The sequence below is a fragment of the Eucalyptus grandis genome, chromosome 1 (genome assembly GCF_016545825.1).
Source record: "Eucalyptus grandis isolate ANBG69807.140 chromosome 1, ASM1654582v1, whole genome shotgun sequence".
Lineage (NCBI taxonomy): Eukaryota > Viridiplantae > Streptophyta > Magnoliopsida > Myrtales > Myrtaceae > Eucalyptus > Eucalyptus grandis.
In genome coordinates, this window is record NC_052612.1 from 52,470,569 (window position 1) to 52,485,395 (window position 14,827).

Genomic DNA, 14,827 nt, shown 5'->3' on the forward strand with positions numbered 1-14,827 from the left:
GGGCTTGACCCAACATAAATTGGATATGGAATCCATTGGAAAGGCTGGCCCGTCATGGGCTACCCCATAGTAAACTGAGCCTGTGTGGGCCGCCATTGCACAAGCTGAGTTGGAAATAACACTTGCTCTGTTGTTTGAGTTGTAACAAGTGAAGTCGATATCTGAGGAGTGATTCCAGCAGTGGGAATGATCTCTCCAGTAGATTGGTTTCTGGTGATGGATGCTTCATCTTGCAGATTCACCATGGTAAGTAAAATTTTTTGAGCGTGACACTATGCCTGAAAAAGAAATCTTCTTTGCAGGTCAGAACTTCAGGATCAGAAAGTCACGGAAAGGAGAGGAATTTTAGCGGAAGCGAAAGCTAGGTTCAGAGACTCGGCGGCTCTGATACCATGAAAGAAGATGGAGATCTGCAGATGGCGAGGACTGAAGAAGGAACAGTTTTCTTTCTATTCACTTCAAATTAATGAATCTGTACAATTCTTGTTGTAAATATAATACAAGTTGTGAGAAAGATAAAGGAAATAAATGATTCTACGATCAATCTATGCCTAGATCTAATCTTAATTGATTATGTACACAATTCTAATCTTCCAATCAAATCAATAATCAATTCGGATCCTTGATTGTGCAATCCGGGATTCCGCATATCTTCCAACAGTATAATGGCTGACATGCCAAGGATTTCAATCAACCAACTCCAAGCACACGTGTATCTGTTAAAGCTTCTTCTTGTTGACACGCTATCAATGGAGTTCATAGAATTTTCACTGAAAAATACCTGTTTTAAAAACTAAAATTTGTATGCAACTCATTTTGTTGACATGATTGTCGGCAGATGGTTGTTCTAGTATTTTCTAAAATCACATTTTAAAACCGATGATTCCCGATCTTCTTCTCTGTGTTGACATGATTCGATGTTGTCATGTTCTCATATAAGATTGGATGGAGCTTTTATCTTGGACCTGAGCAGGTCCTTAAACTACTCCAGCCATCAGGTAGGCTGCCCCCCTTCGAGGGGGAAGTGGGTCCCTGGATGGGGCTTTTATTTTCAGGGTTTCTCCCGCAAGAAACCCAAGGAACAAGCCTAGGGAGGACAATGAAGACAACCCCAGGGGAAACGAAGCCCCTGGGGGGTGGGCCAAGCTTCCCCTTGAGCCCAAGTTTGGAAAGAGTTAAATTGGACCTGAGCAGGTCCTTAAACTACTCCAGCCATCAGGCAGGCTGTCCCCCTCCAGGGGGGAAGTGGGTCCCTAAATGGGGCTTTTATCTTCGAGGTTTCCCCTGCAAAAAATCCAAGGAACAAGCCCAAGGAGGGCAATGAAGACAACCCCAGGGGAAACGAAGCCCCTGGGGGGTGGGCCGAGCTTCTCCCTGAGCTCAAGTTATTGGACCTGAGCAAGTCCTTAAACGGCTCCACTCTGAATCGGACATCCCAGAGTGTCCAGTTAGCCCCAAAAAAATGAGTTTAATTGGGATTACGGGATAACGTCCCTATTGGGCTTCCCCGCCAACCCCTCCAAAGGGAGGGGAGCCCACCTTGGATCCCTATGAAGCCCTTCTCCTAATATACTAAGTTGGGTTCAGGGAAATGAAAAGACCCGGATAGCCCCCCAATCACACGTCGTGGATATTATTTACATTGATGCATCTAAATTACGACATCAAAAGACACCATCTTCTATTACTTTAAGAAGGATATACTTTGGGCCACAATAAAAAAGTATTATTGTTCTTTTGGCCAAATAATTACTATCATCGTTAATGTTGAAAAGGCAAATTCCAAATGGCTCTGTCTGGTGTAAGGCAGCTCTTTTATCTATTTTTCATAGCGAAAGATTGTCGTGACATACTCCAAGCTAAGCTTTCAAGTGAACATGGATTAATTCTTACACCACTTCTTTCGGTGCAAAAAAAATTGAAATTTATACACAATTCGTACGCGAGAAAGTTTTAAAGGAAGAGGTAACATGTGAAATGGCAACGATTTGTGTTGATTTTCTTTACCGTTTGCGAATGCGTTATATATACGGAATCTGGGGCTACAAAAACTAACTGACTAGACACAGAATAAAAGAAACAGGAAGAAAATTCAAGCATACTTTGATCTCGGGATCTTTGTGATAGGTCGGGATCTAGCAACTATGGATTGATCTTGAGAGTATTGATGAAGCTGCTGCCCTCTCCTGAGTTATTGGTGGCTAAAAAGTTCAGAAAATCCCTTAAACAACTTCCCCTGTACTTTTTCCCATGCGCACCCACGAGTTCCTTGGCGGGTTCCATCGTCTCGTCCATGCCGAGACTATGCAAGCTAGCAATAGAAATTCGGGTCCTCTCAGAATTGAGGACCGCTCTATGGACGACGCTTTTGTACAGGCCGTTGCTCAGGACCTCGAGATGGACCCCCACATGGACTTGTAAGGCGCCAGGGGTTTTAGGGATCGACTTCCAGGTGCAGTCATCGGGGTCCATGATCTGAAGTCCTGGGGAGCTCTGGAGAACGATGGTCAAGCAAGTGTGGTCAGAGTGGGGTGGTAGTCCTAGCGCCATTTCCGGATTTGGGCACGGCGGGTAGCAGTGGACCGCCATCATTTGCATCCCCGCTTCCATTTTAGAGGTCAGATACGAGGGTCCTAGTCCCAAGCCCTCCGTGATGGCCTCCATCAGCTCCACCGTCACTTTCCTCGTTTGGGCACTGAATTTGCCCATCTTCTCCCTTTTACAATCATGAGAAACGATATGAGATGGAGATACGCTTAGAGTCGCAGTCCATTGACTAGACTCGAAGGCTCAAATGCAGGGAATGTTGCAGTCCACTAGTCTTGATCGGGATGTCCTAAATGCCTTCAACTGTCCACTACCAGATCAGGAACTGATGAGGACATGTCTATATGCATTCATTTTGACCACAATCTAACTTTGGGTTCTAATTCTAAGCACCTCAATATGTGGTTATATGATGTCGATAGGGCTATCATTTTAAAAAGTTTGACAATGCTAATTGGACCACTTAGGATGCGTTTGGCAACTTGCCAAATAATGAAAATTTCTCAGTAATAGTTTTGAAATAAAAATCCGTTTGGTAAATTTTTTATTTCCGAAAACAAATTTGTTCCTGAAAATAAATTTAGAGTAAAATTGAAAAATAAAAAACAGTTGATTCTTTGTTTCCGGGAATAATTTCATAATCAAACCAACCCATTTTTTCTCTTTTCTATTCTTTTCTTCTTGTTCTTCTTCCACTGTCGCCGCCGTCATCCACTGCTACCAGTGACCAGTTGGGTGAGGTCCTACGACCTTGCCGGAGGCTTGCCCAGCCACCACCAAGCCAGACGAGGCTTGCTCACAAGCGATGGCCAAGCCCAACCAAGCCATGGCTAGGCAAGGCCACGCGCCCAACCAAGGCTCGGCCAACGAGGCATAGCCTCACCAAGGGCCGTGATACTCCGGTGAGGTCACCGGTGAGAGCTCGAAGAAGAAGAGAAAGAAAAGAAAAAGAAATAAAATAAAATTATAAAATTATTTTAAAAATTTTAAAAAATGATTTGGAGAAGAAATTTTGAGGATAATACCACATACAATTCTATTTTAATAATATAAAATTTTGGACAGTTATCAAATACCTTAAAATATTTAAAAAATTTTCTCAAGAACAAAATAAAAATATCATTTTTAATCAGAAATTATTCTTAAGAACATAATTATTACTAATAAGGCTGCATTTGTTTTGATTTCTTTTTTCTGTTTTTAAACAGTTTTTTTGTTTTTTTTGTTGAAAACAAAACTCGTTTGTTTACGTTTTTGTTCTAAAATTATTTTTTTTCTCAAACACATTTGGAACAAAACAAGAAACAAAAAAAAAAGTTGTTTCTTGTTTGAACAAAATTTAGAAACACTTTCCATTTTCTTCTTTATTTTTTTCTTCTTCTTTTTTTTCTTTGACCGATTGCCGCCCGCCGGGTGAGCTCGGCCTCGCCGACCAAGGCGAGGCCGACTTCGCACCAGGCGGCAGCTCGCCCAGATCTGGTAAGGCCGAGCTCACCCAACGGCCGGCGAGGCGTCGCCTAGCGGTGGCCCGACGAAGCCGAGCCTCGCCGGCCGCTAGGCGAGTTCGACCTCGCCGGATCTAGGCAAGCTCGAGCTCACCCAGCCAAGGCGAGGCTGCCGGCCCTCGTCGACCAGTCGTCGGCCATAGCCGAGGGCGGCGATCGGCCAAAAAAAAAAAAAAAAAAAAAAAAAGGAAAAATAAATAAGAAAATAGAAAAAAAAAAAAATATTTAAAAAAAAAATTATACAAATTTACCAAACGTGTTTCTATTCATTTTTTATTCCTGGAACAAGTTTACCAAACGCATTTTTTTGTTCAAAACTGTTCCCAGAAAAGAAATATTTTTTTCTATTTCGTTTTTCGAAATAATTTTTAAACAGAAATGTTACTAAACGCGTCCTAAATTTCCTCGTTACCCTGCTTTGCTTCAACTCTGACGTTATGTTATATGGTTGGCTTTAAGATTGCGGCTGCAAGCGTGAGTGCGGGCATGGTTTAAGGATTCAGTGAATTATGTGACGCAAGCGGGCATGGTTTAAGGATTCAGTGAATTATGTCGGTTCGCAGGAGCAAGGACAAAACACGAATACCAAAGGAGTCGTGCGTTTCTACATTCAACATAAACAAGTGACGTGTCCTTCTAGTGTGTGCTCGGTTCAAAGGTATGACCCCGGAGAAAATATTGGGTACGTCTTATGCTCCAGCGTGTCAAACAAGAAGGCGGTCGTAGCGCGACACGTGTCTCGTGGGACCCACGATTTCAGGCGCCATTTTGAAAATGTTTCTGTACTGTAGCTAGGGTTTTCAGTTCTTTCTTTGCGTCTCTCTCTACACTCGCTCTCTCTCCCCGAACGAACTCCTGACGAACTCTCTCTTTGTGCCCTCGCTTTTTCCGACCGGCGAACCACTGCGAGCAACCGACAAACCAGGATACCGGCGAGACGACCGCGAGCGACCGACCGGCGTGCGACCTTCCTCTCTCGCCCTCCCTCTTCCGGCCGGCAAACCACTTTGCGACCAACCGACGAACGAGGAGGATACCGGCGAGACGATCTGCGAGCAACCGACCGGGGCGTGCAACCTCCCTCTCTCGCCCTCCTCGCTTTTTCCGATCGGCGAACCACCGCGCCACCCCTCCGGCTCCGGATCGGCCCCGACTCGTCCGTCCCCGCTCTTCTCCCGTCTCGCCCTCCCTCTCTTCGCGGTGAACCACCGCGTGATCGGCGAACCACCGCGCCCCCTCCCGGCTCCAAATCCGACACCGCTTGTCTTCTACGCCGGAACGTTGGTGCCCGACCGCCCACACCCGCCGGCTGTTGATCTCCGGGGCCCGCTCGCATCACGATCCCGCTCTTCTCTCTCTCGCCCTCCCTCTCTTCGCGGCGAACCACCGCGTGACCGGCAAACTACCGCGCCCCCCTCCAGCTCCTCCAGATCCGACACCGGCTTGTCTTGTACGCCGGAACGTTGGTGCCCGACCGTCTCACACCCCCAGCCTGTTGATCTCCAGTTCCGCTCGCATCAAGATCCCGCCAGTGCTTTGGTTCAGGTAAAAGTCACAGGGGAATACAGTGATTTTGGTGGGAAGGAATCAGTCAGAGGCGCAATAAAAGAACCCGCGGCAGAGCTACAGTACAGGAAAATTTTCAAAATAGGCGCCTCTGAAATCGTGGGTCCCACGAGACACGTGTCGCGCTGCGACCGCCTTCTTGTTTGACACGCTGGAGCATAAGACGTACCCAATATTTTCTCTATGACCCCGTTCATTTTCATACGCGACCAACACATTCGTCAGCCCGAAGGTGAAAGGGAGTGTACCGATAATGAGGGGGATTCTCTGGCCAATGGCCCAGTGGATGTGCATAATGCTTCAGGGTGGCTCTCCAGAACTGTGTCCTGTCGATCCCGTCCTTCAAACTCGTCACGTATCTCACCGGCTCGCGCACGTCGTTCGACATGTACTTCATCTTCTCTTCAGTTGGCAAGTCGAAGAAGCTGGATACTGCATGAAGGGCTTCATCCATCACGGTTTGGCAAATTCCATGGTTCACAATCTGTTCCAGCAGGAAGCATACGTCTCAATCAAGGTAATTCGATGGTCAGGACAGTGGAAAAGCAAATATTAGTAAGTATGGAACAAAATCGTAATGCGACATCAATGGTGCATACTCACACACGTCATGCTTACCTGGAAGAAGCCGAAGCGATGACAAGCGTTTGCAATGTCCTTGATGACCGCGGACCGTCGTGCAGGATCCTTCCATAGACCACCTAAATCAATGAGAGGCACATCGCCCATATCTGGAAATGGTAAACGTCTGGCACGTATTCAAGACCCTGCTCTTGAGCCGACTCGCCGGTCTTCCACGCACTCGAGCTCTCACTCTCGGTGGGTCTCTAACCTCAGATCAGCCAATCCTTCAAAACTAAACCTCCGACCCTCCCAAAAAAGCAAAGAAAAAAAGGTTTACCCAAAAAATTCAATTTCGGACTCACCTCGCTTTGGATAGCTGCGTCGGTTTCGGCGAGCTGCAAAAGAGAGGCGATGGTGGCGAGTCTGGGTCTAGCGACAAGGAGACGAGAAGGCGACAACAAGCTGGGTTGCGTTCCTGCGGCGCGCCAACAAGAGGCGAACCGGCTGGCAACGATGGTGGCGACTGGAGAGGGTGCGGCGGATCAAGTATTGCTGGGCGCAAGCTTGCTGCGTATAGAGGGTTCCTGGGAATCGCAGGCTTTGATTGAGGGAGAGAAAGGCAGGATCGCAGGAGCTCGAGAAGAGAGAGACCGAGAGAGAGAATCGCAGGCTGCGATTGAGAGAGAAGAGGGCCAGAATCGCACAAGCTCGAAGAGAGAGAGAGAGAGACTGAGAGAGAGATCAGTTTTTTCCTTTTTTAACAATATCCACAAACCGGTCCCAAAACCGGTCCGGTTCCCCGTTGGCTTATCACTAGTCCCCATGGTAATGAATCTAATGATGCAAGAAAGAGGAACAACGCCGGCGAAGCCATGTTGAGGGGCTCCCCACCCCCATCAACTCGATTATGTGAAAATGTGTGGGCCAGTGAAGGACTAAAAAGAGACTGCTAAAAGAGATTCTAGTCGGAGGAAGATAAATTAGTGAGACAGCCTACTATTATGATGGAGGAAAGTTCGTGATTTCCTAAGTGGTGTTGAAATCATATCGTCTTAGTGTGTTGCTATCGTGCGACGCTCCCGAATGGTTGAACGGAACGTGGTGTGCGGCGGATAGAACTGATCGTATTTCTTGTAAGGTCGGGCGGGTATTTCATTAATCTTGGCGGTTGCTGGGTTATAGATCTTAGGCAATAATTTATGGAAGCCCAGGCTGTCCGCCCGGTGAATATTCACCACCCACCCCAAGTCCCGAAGTTTGTCTTCCAAAGCACGAGAGACGACAGCGAACTTGTCCCTACATCTGTGCGGAGGACATTGGCTACTGGCTATGGCGGGGGACAAGCGACTGTCTTTGTTTGCTGCAAGTGTCCTCGTCATTCATTCATTCCTCAATTCAAAAAAAAAACAGGACCCGTGTTACAGAAATTGGTTCGGTTCAGTTAAATTATCATCGGTACAGTTCCCACATTTCGTCCTAGTGTCCTATGTTATCTCATGCGTAATAGACGACAAATGAGCTCTCTTTCCCTCCCCAAACTTCATGGCAGTTCCCAGTGCGGGACAGGAGACGTGTTTTCGCTCCGCAGATCACCCAGAACAATCGGTCGAGTTTCCCAAGTTCTCAACCGTAAAGACACGTAGGTCCGCTGCTCCACATTCCGTTGTCTGCTTACAAACGACAATGGACCTAGCTTTGCGATAAGCCCACCTAGCGTAGCGTCCTGCCACTTTCTTGTGTCCAAGTTTCAACACCTAAGAAATAGACTTGTTACGTGCTTCGTCCTTTCCCTGCACATATGAATGCAGAGAGTAATCGAGGTTTACTCTATCATCATCAACATCATCATCCTCCTCGCCGCCGTAGTCCATTGGCGAGCTCATCTCCACAAACCCGTGAAGAACCGAGCGATGTAGATGGTCGAGCCATCCGGGTGGAGAAGGCATTGGAAGAAGTGCTGGCAGTGGCATTACGCTGGTCCGCGCGTCATCAACAAGGAGAGCTCAACTCCGAGCATCAACCTAAAAGTTGAATATGTTGATACCTCACTCAGGGGCGGCAAGGGAGACCCTCGCTTGAGGGTGGAGAGGGCGGCCCTCTCAATTTGCGTCGATTATGTAAAGACGAGTATGAAATTACGCTAAGCTTGTTCTTCTAAAATAATATTGTTTCTCTTTTGTTCTTAAGAACAAAAAAGTAGATTTTTTTTTTTTTGTGTTACAAATTTATTCCCCAGCTACCGATCTATTTTGAAGAATAGAAAAATTAATTGACATTTATAAATAGATTTATGTTCCTTTGAAAAATAGATCAAAATAGACCAATTACCAAAGAGGCAATAAATAGAAGAGGTTCTTTCAGAAAATGCCTTCGGGTTTGACCTGTTTCTAACTTCATTTCTAAACTGAGGATCGGGAAGAAACAAAGAAAGAAAGTGTTTCATCAGAATTTGCTGATAAAATACCTTGCACTGAAAGTTCTTTGATTTTTATTAAAGGAAATAGGTTTCATGGCAGAAATATTACAGTTACGTTCAAGTTAATTTTATTCTTCTCACACACATTATCGGACTTTCGTTGCCCCATAAACCTTCTTTAATTGGCATCCTTGCCGACCAACTCCATCACGACAATCATGCACCAGATGCTATAGTGTATCTATAGTTGGTCCATTGTCATTGATGTATATCAATATTAACTATCGCTCTTATGGTCATCGACAAATGTTCGCATATCCTGCGTTGATAGTAACCCACCCTCAAATCACATGCTTACTCACGCCGAGGACCTCGCTAATTTATTGTGCAAATAGAAGGAAACACTTGACATGAGACATTCGAGGATCAAAGAGACGTTAGCTCTCATCTCCTTCCCTTCTATGCATTGTAATTTCCTTCTCCATGGCGACTTGAGAAGATCAGTCACTGCGACTGCTAGGACGTGATATCGCAGAAGACACCTATTTGATTTTCTTCCAACCAGTTACCGGGATGCTAAATTTTAAGAAAAAGTAGTCATCTTTCAAGGACTGGACGAATCCTCCTCATCCCAGAAAGTAGCCATTCCCCATAGCTCCCTCCTATACAAGGGGTTACTCAGCCATTCAAAACAAAAGTACACTCAATATCTCGGTAGTGACGTAATCCACAGCGAGTGCTCTCGAGGTAATGGATGTGCATCAATGGACTAATTCTCATTTGGTGGCCATAGTTTCTTAGTGGATTTCGGGATGCGACAACTTTGGAACAATGGATACAAGAGACTGCGCACATGAACGAAGCTAGTAAAATTCCTCTTCACATATTAGTTTTGCAGTTCCGCTATTGAACTCTGAAAGGTAACAAGGAGACTGTACTATATCAAAGCTAAACCATACCAGAGCAGGTGCAATAAAAAGTAAGAAACATGTAAAAAAGAGCATCCATATACTTATAGACGAGGGTTAAAATTCCTCACGCAACAAACTAGATCCATCAGCCCTCTTAAGCAGTCAACTGCATAGACACTTATTTAACATAAACAGCACCCCAACCGCATGACCATGACAACTCCAATCCTGACATCAATACCAATTTCTTTCAGCCATAGCAACGGATAGGATCATTGCAACCTTTAGCAGCAGATTGTTTTAAACCAAAACGACCTCCTTTAGCGAGATACTGCTGGTGGTACTCTTCTGCACGGTAGAACTTCTTGGCGGGCAGAATTTCTGTGACAATCTTTCTGTTGAGGAGATTCTGCTGCTGCTCCAAGGATTCTCTAGCTGCTTTCTCCTGTTCTGGTGTATAGTAATAGATTCCTGACCTGTACTGGGTGCCCACATCATTCCCCTGTTCAATTCGTCGTCAACCCATTAGAATCTGGGGGTTACACTTGCCATATATGCAAAATAGCCAAAATAAATGGTTCTAACCAGTTCATTAGCAATTTGTGCCCAACACTCCTCAATGACATAGCATGAAATGGAGCACTACGGCACTAATACCATGTGGATTCATTTTTATGCACAATCTATAATAAAGAAGGGAGAAGTGGGGAAGCAGACCCACACTACAGGTCGGAGAATACATGGCCAAAAGCAAAGGCGTGCAGCCTTTAGAAGGGAAAAAACTTACAGAGATTATTTGAACATCAATGAATGACGGTGCAATTAACAAAAGATCAATAAAAATATCAATAAAATCAACAAGAAAAAACTGACAAAGACAAGCAGAACTTAGCACTAACTAATTATCAAACTCCTCCTCATCCTTCAGACTAGTTTTAAAACATCAAACACCTTCAAGGTGGTTGCTTGCCACCAAACACCGACACAATCAAAGAATAAGCACTTCCTTAAGTGCTGTGAATATCATGATCCACTTCATAGTTCATACCCTGCGCAAGAGAGGGGGGATAGTCTCATATGGACTCATCTAATCCATTGTTGTTAAGCAAGATAACTGTAGACAGACTCGACTAAGGATAGAATTTGAGGAAAGCAGAGATCTAATCACTCATAGGACCTCCGGGGCCAGTTTGCCTTTCACGAAAATCTTGTCACAATGCTAACATGCTCGCAAGCTTGCTGCCGGAAGAGTGCAATAAAGGAATTTAAGTTTTTAACATTGCTTTGGCCAGAGAAGGAACCATAGAAAGGCTATAGTCTTCAATCAAAGCATAAACCAGACTTATCGAAGGAGAAGCACAAAATCTTGTAGCTAAACAGGAATATCGACACGGTCGATGAAGAAAACCCAGACAACAGAGCCATCAAGAACCACGATCGCAAGCACAACAAATTACAGCATCACTGTATCCTGTATTCAGGAACTAGAATGACTGCAGGTATATACGTCGCTATTCCCCACTGAAGTGACGAAGCAGACGACAAGCACCCCGCAAACTCAGTCATATATAGATAGCGAGAATTCAATCACCCGACCAAACTCATGAATCATAAACCCCAGAACCAGAAATCGTTCCACCTAATAATTCCATCTCAATTACCAAACGAAACCTCAGCGAAGAGGACAAAAAAGTGAAAAAGAGAGGAAATTGGTGGAAGCCCAACGAAATTCACCTGACGATTGAGGGTGGTGGGGTCGTGCCGAGCCCAGAAGACGTCGAGAAGAGACTCGAACCCGCACTCCTTGGGGTCGTACTGGACACGCACGACCTCCGAGTGGTTCGTCGTCGCGGTGCACACGTCCTCGTAGGTGGGATTGTGCAGCAACCCCTGGGAGTAACCGACCTCGGTCTTGGACACTCCCGGCACCCTCTGGAGGGCCAATTCGACGCCCCAGAAGCAGCCCGCCCCGAATTGGGCGAACTGCTGGCCGGGCGCCGGGACGTCGTCGTCGGGGCCCTGGGCGATCGAGGAGTCCATGGCCGAGGGGTCGGGGGTCCTGGGCCCGAACCCGAGCTTGTTGAGGATGTTCATGGGGGACCTGTGGGAGGCGGCGAGGCGGGAGTTCCGGGGAAGGCGGGCTTGGGGAGGGAGCGGGGGAGCTTGGAGAGAGAAAGGAAGGGGCTGAGGCGAGAGGGAGGGGCGGAGGGTTTAGAGAGAGAGGAGGAGATGAGGAGCAGAGGGGAAGAGGAAGGAGATGAAGCTGCAGAAGATGATGATGATGATGATGATGCTGCTACTGCTGCCGCCGCTCTGGAAATGGAGGGCAGCATTGTGGTGGTTAGCGGGGTGGCGTGTGGGGCTTGGTTTTTGCAAAAGGGAGGTTCCGGATTGGAGAAAATTGCTTTCTTCTTTCCTTGTTTTCCGCTTCCACATTCCTACGATTTTCTTTCCTATTTTTAGGAATCTTTTTTTTTTTTACATTTCCTTTTCTGGTTTTTCATGATTTAGTGATTGGTTGGTGTATCCTGCGAGCGTGTTGTAATATTACGATTTGTTTTGAAAATTTCAAGCAAAAGGAGAAAATGATTTAATTTTAAGAAGAGGGTTTTGTTTCCTCGCTGACCTGGTTTCGTTTTAGTGGGGAGCGATGCATGAGTGGTCAACGAGGCTAGGAATTAGAAATTAAAGCCGAAATCGCATTCAAAGATCGTATGACCCTTGGGGAGCAAGGAAAGGAGAGAGGGGGAGAGAGAGCCGCATGGCATGGGGGAATTTATCAACACGTGACGTGGCCTACGCACGGACCAGCCAATCGCCGCGCGTTGCCTGCAGCGCAAGAGAAAAGGTTGGTGGGATTGGAATCAGTGGCTGCCATACGTCGTCCCAAGGTTTGTCGAGTATCACCAGCGCAAAAACAATCAGGGAGTCCGCTAGCCAGCCCATCACAGATATTTTCTGATGCTACAGTAGACTGGTCTTGGTAACTAAAGTAAAACAAACCGCAAGGTACATATCCATGAAAATGTTAGCCTATGTTTCTGCTGCATAGCATCATCATCATATGTTTTACAGACAAATCTCCAGTGCTAGTGCTTCCATGTCCATCTGTCTCAAACACACAGTAGTCACTAGCCCATCTGCCCGGTGAATATTTCACTCGTAGATCCAAGGATGAAGGCTGTTTTGCCAGTTCACAGTCCCGTCGGGGAACCACAGAGCTATTTCCTTCTTAGCACTCTCCACAGAATCGCTTCCATGGATCACATTCCTGAGGTTTAACGGAAACACGTGAGGAACACTCGTAAAAGAAGAAGTCAACTGCAAATACGCTGTTAGCCCTCGCTCCCAGCAGGTTAAAATAGAAAGAGGAACGAATGATTTCGCTACATCAGCCAGTTTACAGAGTTAAGCTTCTTGAAAATGCACAATCCCTGGTAAAGCAGATGAGAAATGAATTCTACTTCATCGGCACCTTATGTATGAGTGCAGATCTCTTCTCTCACAAACGTTAAGAAATCTCAAATGTAGAGATGTCACTTGTTAAGATCTATATTTGCATTCGGGACCACAAGCAGATTCAGAAAAACTATCATGGGACAACCAGAGTTCGATTTAAATATGTCATCCATCCAAGTGATAAAAAGAGAGTAATGATGCCCGTTGGCACATTTGCAAAACAAACTACATCAAAGAAATTTTTCTTTTTCTTTTTTTTCTTCCCTCTAGTATAGGCCAAGTTAACAGCTGTAGTGTTGGGAATTTCCATTTTGGAAAATGATCTGCCTCATCTGTTAACAATTGCTCAATCATTCACTTGGGACCCATCACACAGGGAATGCATAAAAATTTCAAGGACCCACCAAAACCACCTTATAACTGAACCTTTCAAAGTCTGTCATTTGCATTGACATAGAAGATACAATGAAGAGCTCAGAATGAATTTGCACAAAGCAGACCATGCAAACAGCTGGATGGAAAAGGACAACCAAGCATTAGTCCATGTTGGAGAGACATACCTTCCGATCTCCACTGCAAAACTGCCACGGAGAGTACCAGGATCCGAGGCCGATGGGTTAGTAGCCCCTATGATCTTCCGACCTGTTGCGACAACATTTTTACCTTCCCACACCATAGCCACTACAGGACCGGATATTATGTACTCGACTAAGCCCTCAAAAAAGGGTTTTGAGGAGAGGTCCTCATAGTGTTTCTCAGCAAAAGGGCGCTCCACGCTAATCAGCTTCAGTCCTAAAATTCATTACTCGGTCTCTAAGCATTAAAATTGGGTTCATAAAAAATGATGAAGAGAGTAGATTATAATACTAATATCAGCCATCACCTTTTAAATAGAAACCCTTCTTCTCAAATGTGCTGATGATCTCACTTACCTGTGCCAAGTATAAGATATTACTAAACGAGCAGTCGTAGTGAATATCCTCTGCATCATTCTAATCTCAAATACATTCTTCGCATAAGTAGAAAAAAGTTGCGAGGCAAATGAAATACATGCACTACCGGAAACCAAAACTAGAAATCATTCACCAAATTCAATGGGATATCATAAAGGCCTAGATGTGATCGTTTAACAACCTTCAATTCTGTGGCTTCACCGTTCCCACATGAGTCTAAGCAACTTTGTAAAGGCAATAGACCCAACAAAAGCATGCGCACGCCTAGAAACCTCATGATGCTCACATCTCGCCTCAGGAATGGGAAGCAACATCAATATCTCAACCTATACTCAACTCAAAGGGTCCAATCATTCCCCAAGCCAAAATCACTCTCTTGCATGACATATATATATAGCACAGCCTGTTCTCCGGTGCTGTACTAACTACAAGATCTCATTTTGCTTCCAATTTGCGAACAGATATGGAACGACCATGGTATCAGCACAGAAACTTAGCTGGGTTCGATAGGGCTCAAATTGATAGAAAGAGGTAAAGTAGAACGAACCAAGCCTCGCTGAACACCGTCGGGTTTGATCATGATGAAAGTCTGCTCCATCTTCGCTCTTCACTGAACCAAACCCACCGAGACAGCGTGCACAAGATCCTTCGCCGTTATGTATGTCGCAAAAGCAAGAAGTGGGTAGGGACTAGGGCACTCGCATTTATGTACTCCGGATCAGCTTCTATGAATGAAAAGACGCACCGTTTTGGTCTATTTCCCCGCTTCTGCGGTTGCGTTTGGGATTTGCGTATTCTCAAGGGGCTTTGGGCTCCAGATTCTCTTGGATGAACGCAAATATCATAATTCTTTGAGCCCAATATCCTAAAAAAAACTCCAACTTTAATTTTTGTCCCAATTTTACC

General features: G+C 45.5%; 3 protein-coding genes across 4 annotated transcripts; all 3 read right to left on the minus strand.

Annotated features, from left to right (window-relative positions):
- Nucleotides 1–1,971: 1,971 nt before the first annotated feature.
- LOC104450000 (flavanone 3-dioxygenase 3) lies at nt 1,972–7,032 on the minus strand. 2 transcript variants are annotated; one of them, XM_010064394.3, is made up of 4 exons: nt 6,545–7,032; nt 6,237–6,349; nt 5,867–6,102; nt 1,972–2,716 (listed from the first exon to the last, which is right to left on the minus strand). In XM_010064394.3, the coding sequence occupies exons 2-4, from the start codon at nt 6,345–6,347 to the stop codon at nt 2,143–2,145; spliced, it is 921 nt and encodes a 306-aa protein (XP_010062696.2). In that variant the 5' UTR covers nt 6,348–6,349; nt 6,545–7,032; the 3' UTR covers nt 1,972–2,142. The 2 variants fall into 2 exon arrangements, with proteins under 2 accessions (XP_010062696.2, XP_010062678.2); XM_010064376.3 differs by having other exon boundaries at nt 6,237–6,445; nt 6,545–7,027.
- Nucleotides 7,033–9,458: 2,426 nt separating this feature from the next.
- Nucleotides 9,459–11,936, minus strand: LOC104450017 (peptide methionine sulfoxide reductase A1). Its single transcript, XM_010064405.3, is given in 3 exon segments — nt 9,459–10,011; nt 11,244–11,647; nt 11,650–11,936. Coding segments are annotated over 3 exon segments (849 nt in total). The 5' UTR covers nt 11,843–11,936; the 3' UTR covers nt 9,459–9,759.
- A 535-nt stretch (nt 11,937–12,471) lies between these two features.
- LOC104450027 (nucleoside diphosphate kinase 1) lies at nt 12,472–14,659 on the minus strand. Its single transcript, XM_010064418.3, has 4 exons — nt 14,469–14,659; nt 13,852–13,900; nt 13,529–13,760; nt 12,472–12,780 (listed from the first exon to the last, which is right to left on the minus strand). The coding sequence occupies exons 1-4, from the start codon at nt 14,517–14,519 to the stop codon at nt 12,666–12,668; spliced, it is 447 nt and encodes a 148-aa protein (XP_010062720.2). The 5' UTR covers nt 14,520–14,659; the 3' UTR covers nt 12,472–12,665.
- Nucleotides 14,660–14,827: the final 168 nt, after the last annotated feature.

Excerpts from the sequence above, each read along its gene's own strand:
- LOC104450000 (XM_010064394.3), bottom strand. The coding sequence starts at position 6,347 with ATGGGCGATGTGCCTCTCATTGATTTAGGTGGTCTATGGAAGGATCCT. Across the intron at positions 6,103-6,236 it reads ATCGCTTCGGCTTCTTCCAG|ATTGTGAACCATGGAATTTG; the intron begins GTAAGCATGACG and ends CTGCTGGAACAG. Across the intron at positions 2,717-5,866 it reads GAGAATCCCCCTCATTATCG|GGAGAAGATGGGCAAATTCA; the intron begins GTACACTCCCTT and ends TGATTGTAAAAG.
- LOC104450027 (XM_010064418.3), bottom strand. The coding sequence starts at position 14,519 with ATGGAGCAGACTTTCATCATGATCAAACCCGACGGTGTTCAGCGAGGC. Across the intron at positions 13,901-14,468 it reads ACGGTGTTCAGCGAGGCTTG|GTAAGTGAGATCATCAGCAC; the intron begins GTTCGTTCTACT and ends TACTTGGCACAG. Across the intron at positions 12,781-13,528 it reads TTTGCAGTGGAGATCGGAAG|GAATGTGATCCATGGAAGCG; the intron begins GTATGTCTCTCC and ends GTTAAACCTCAG.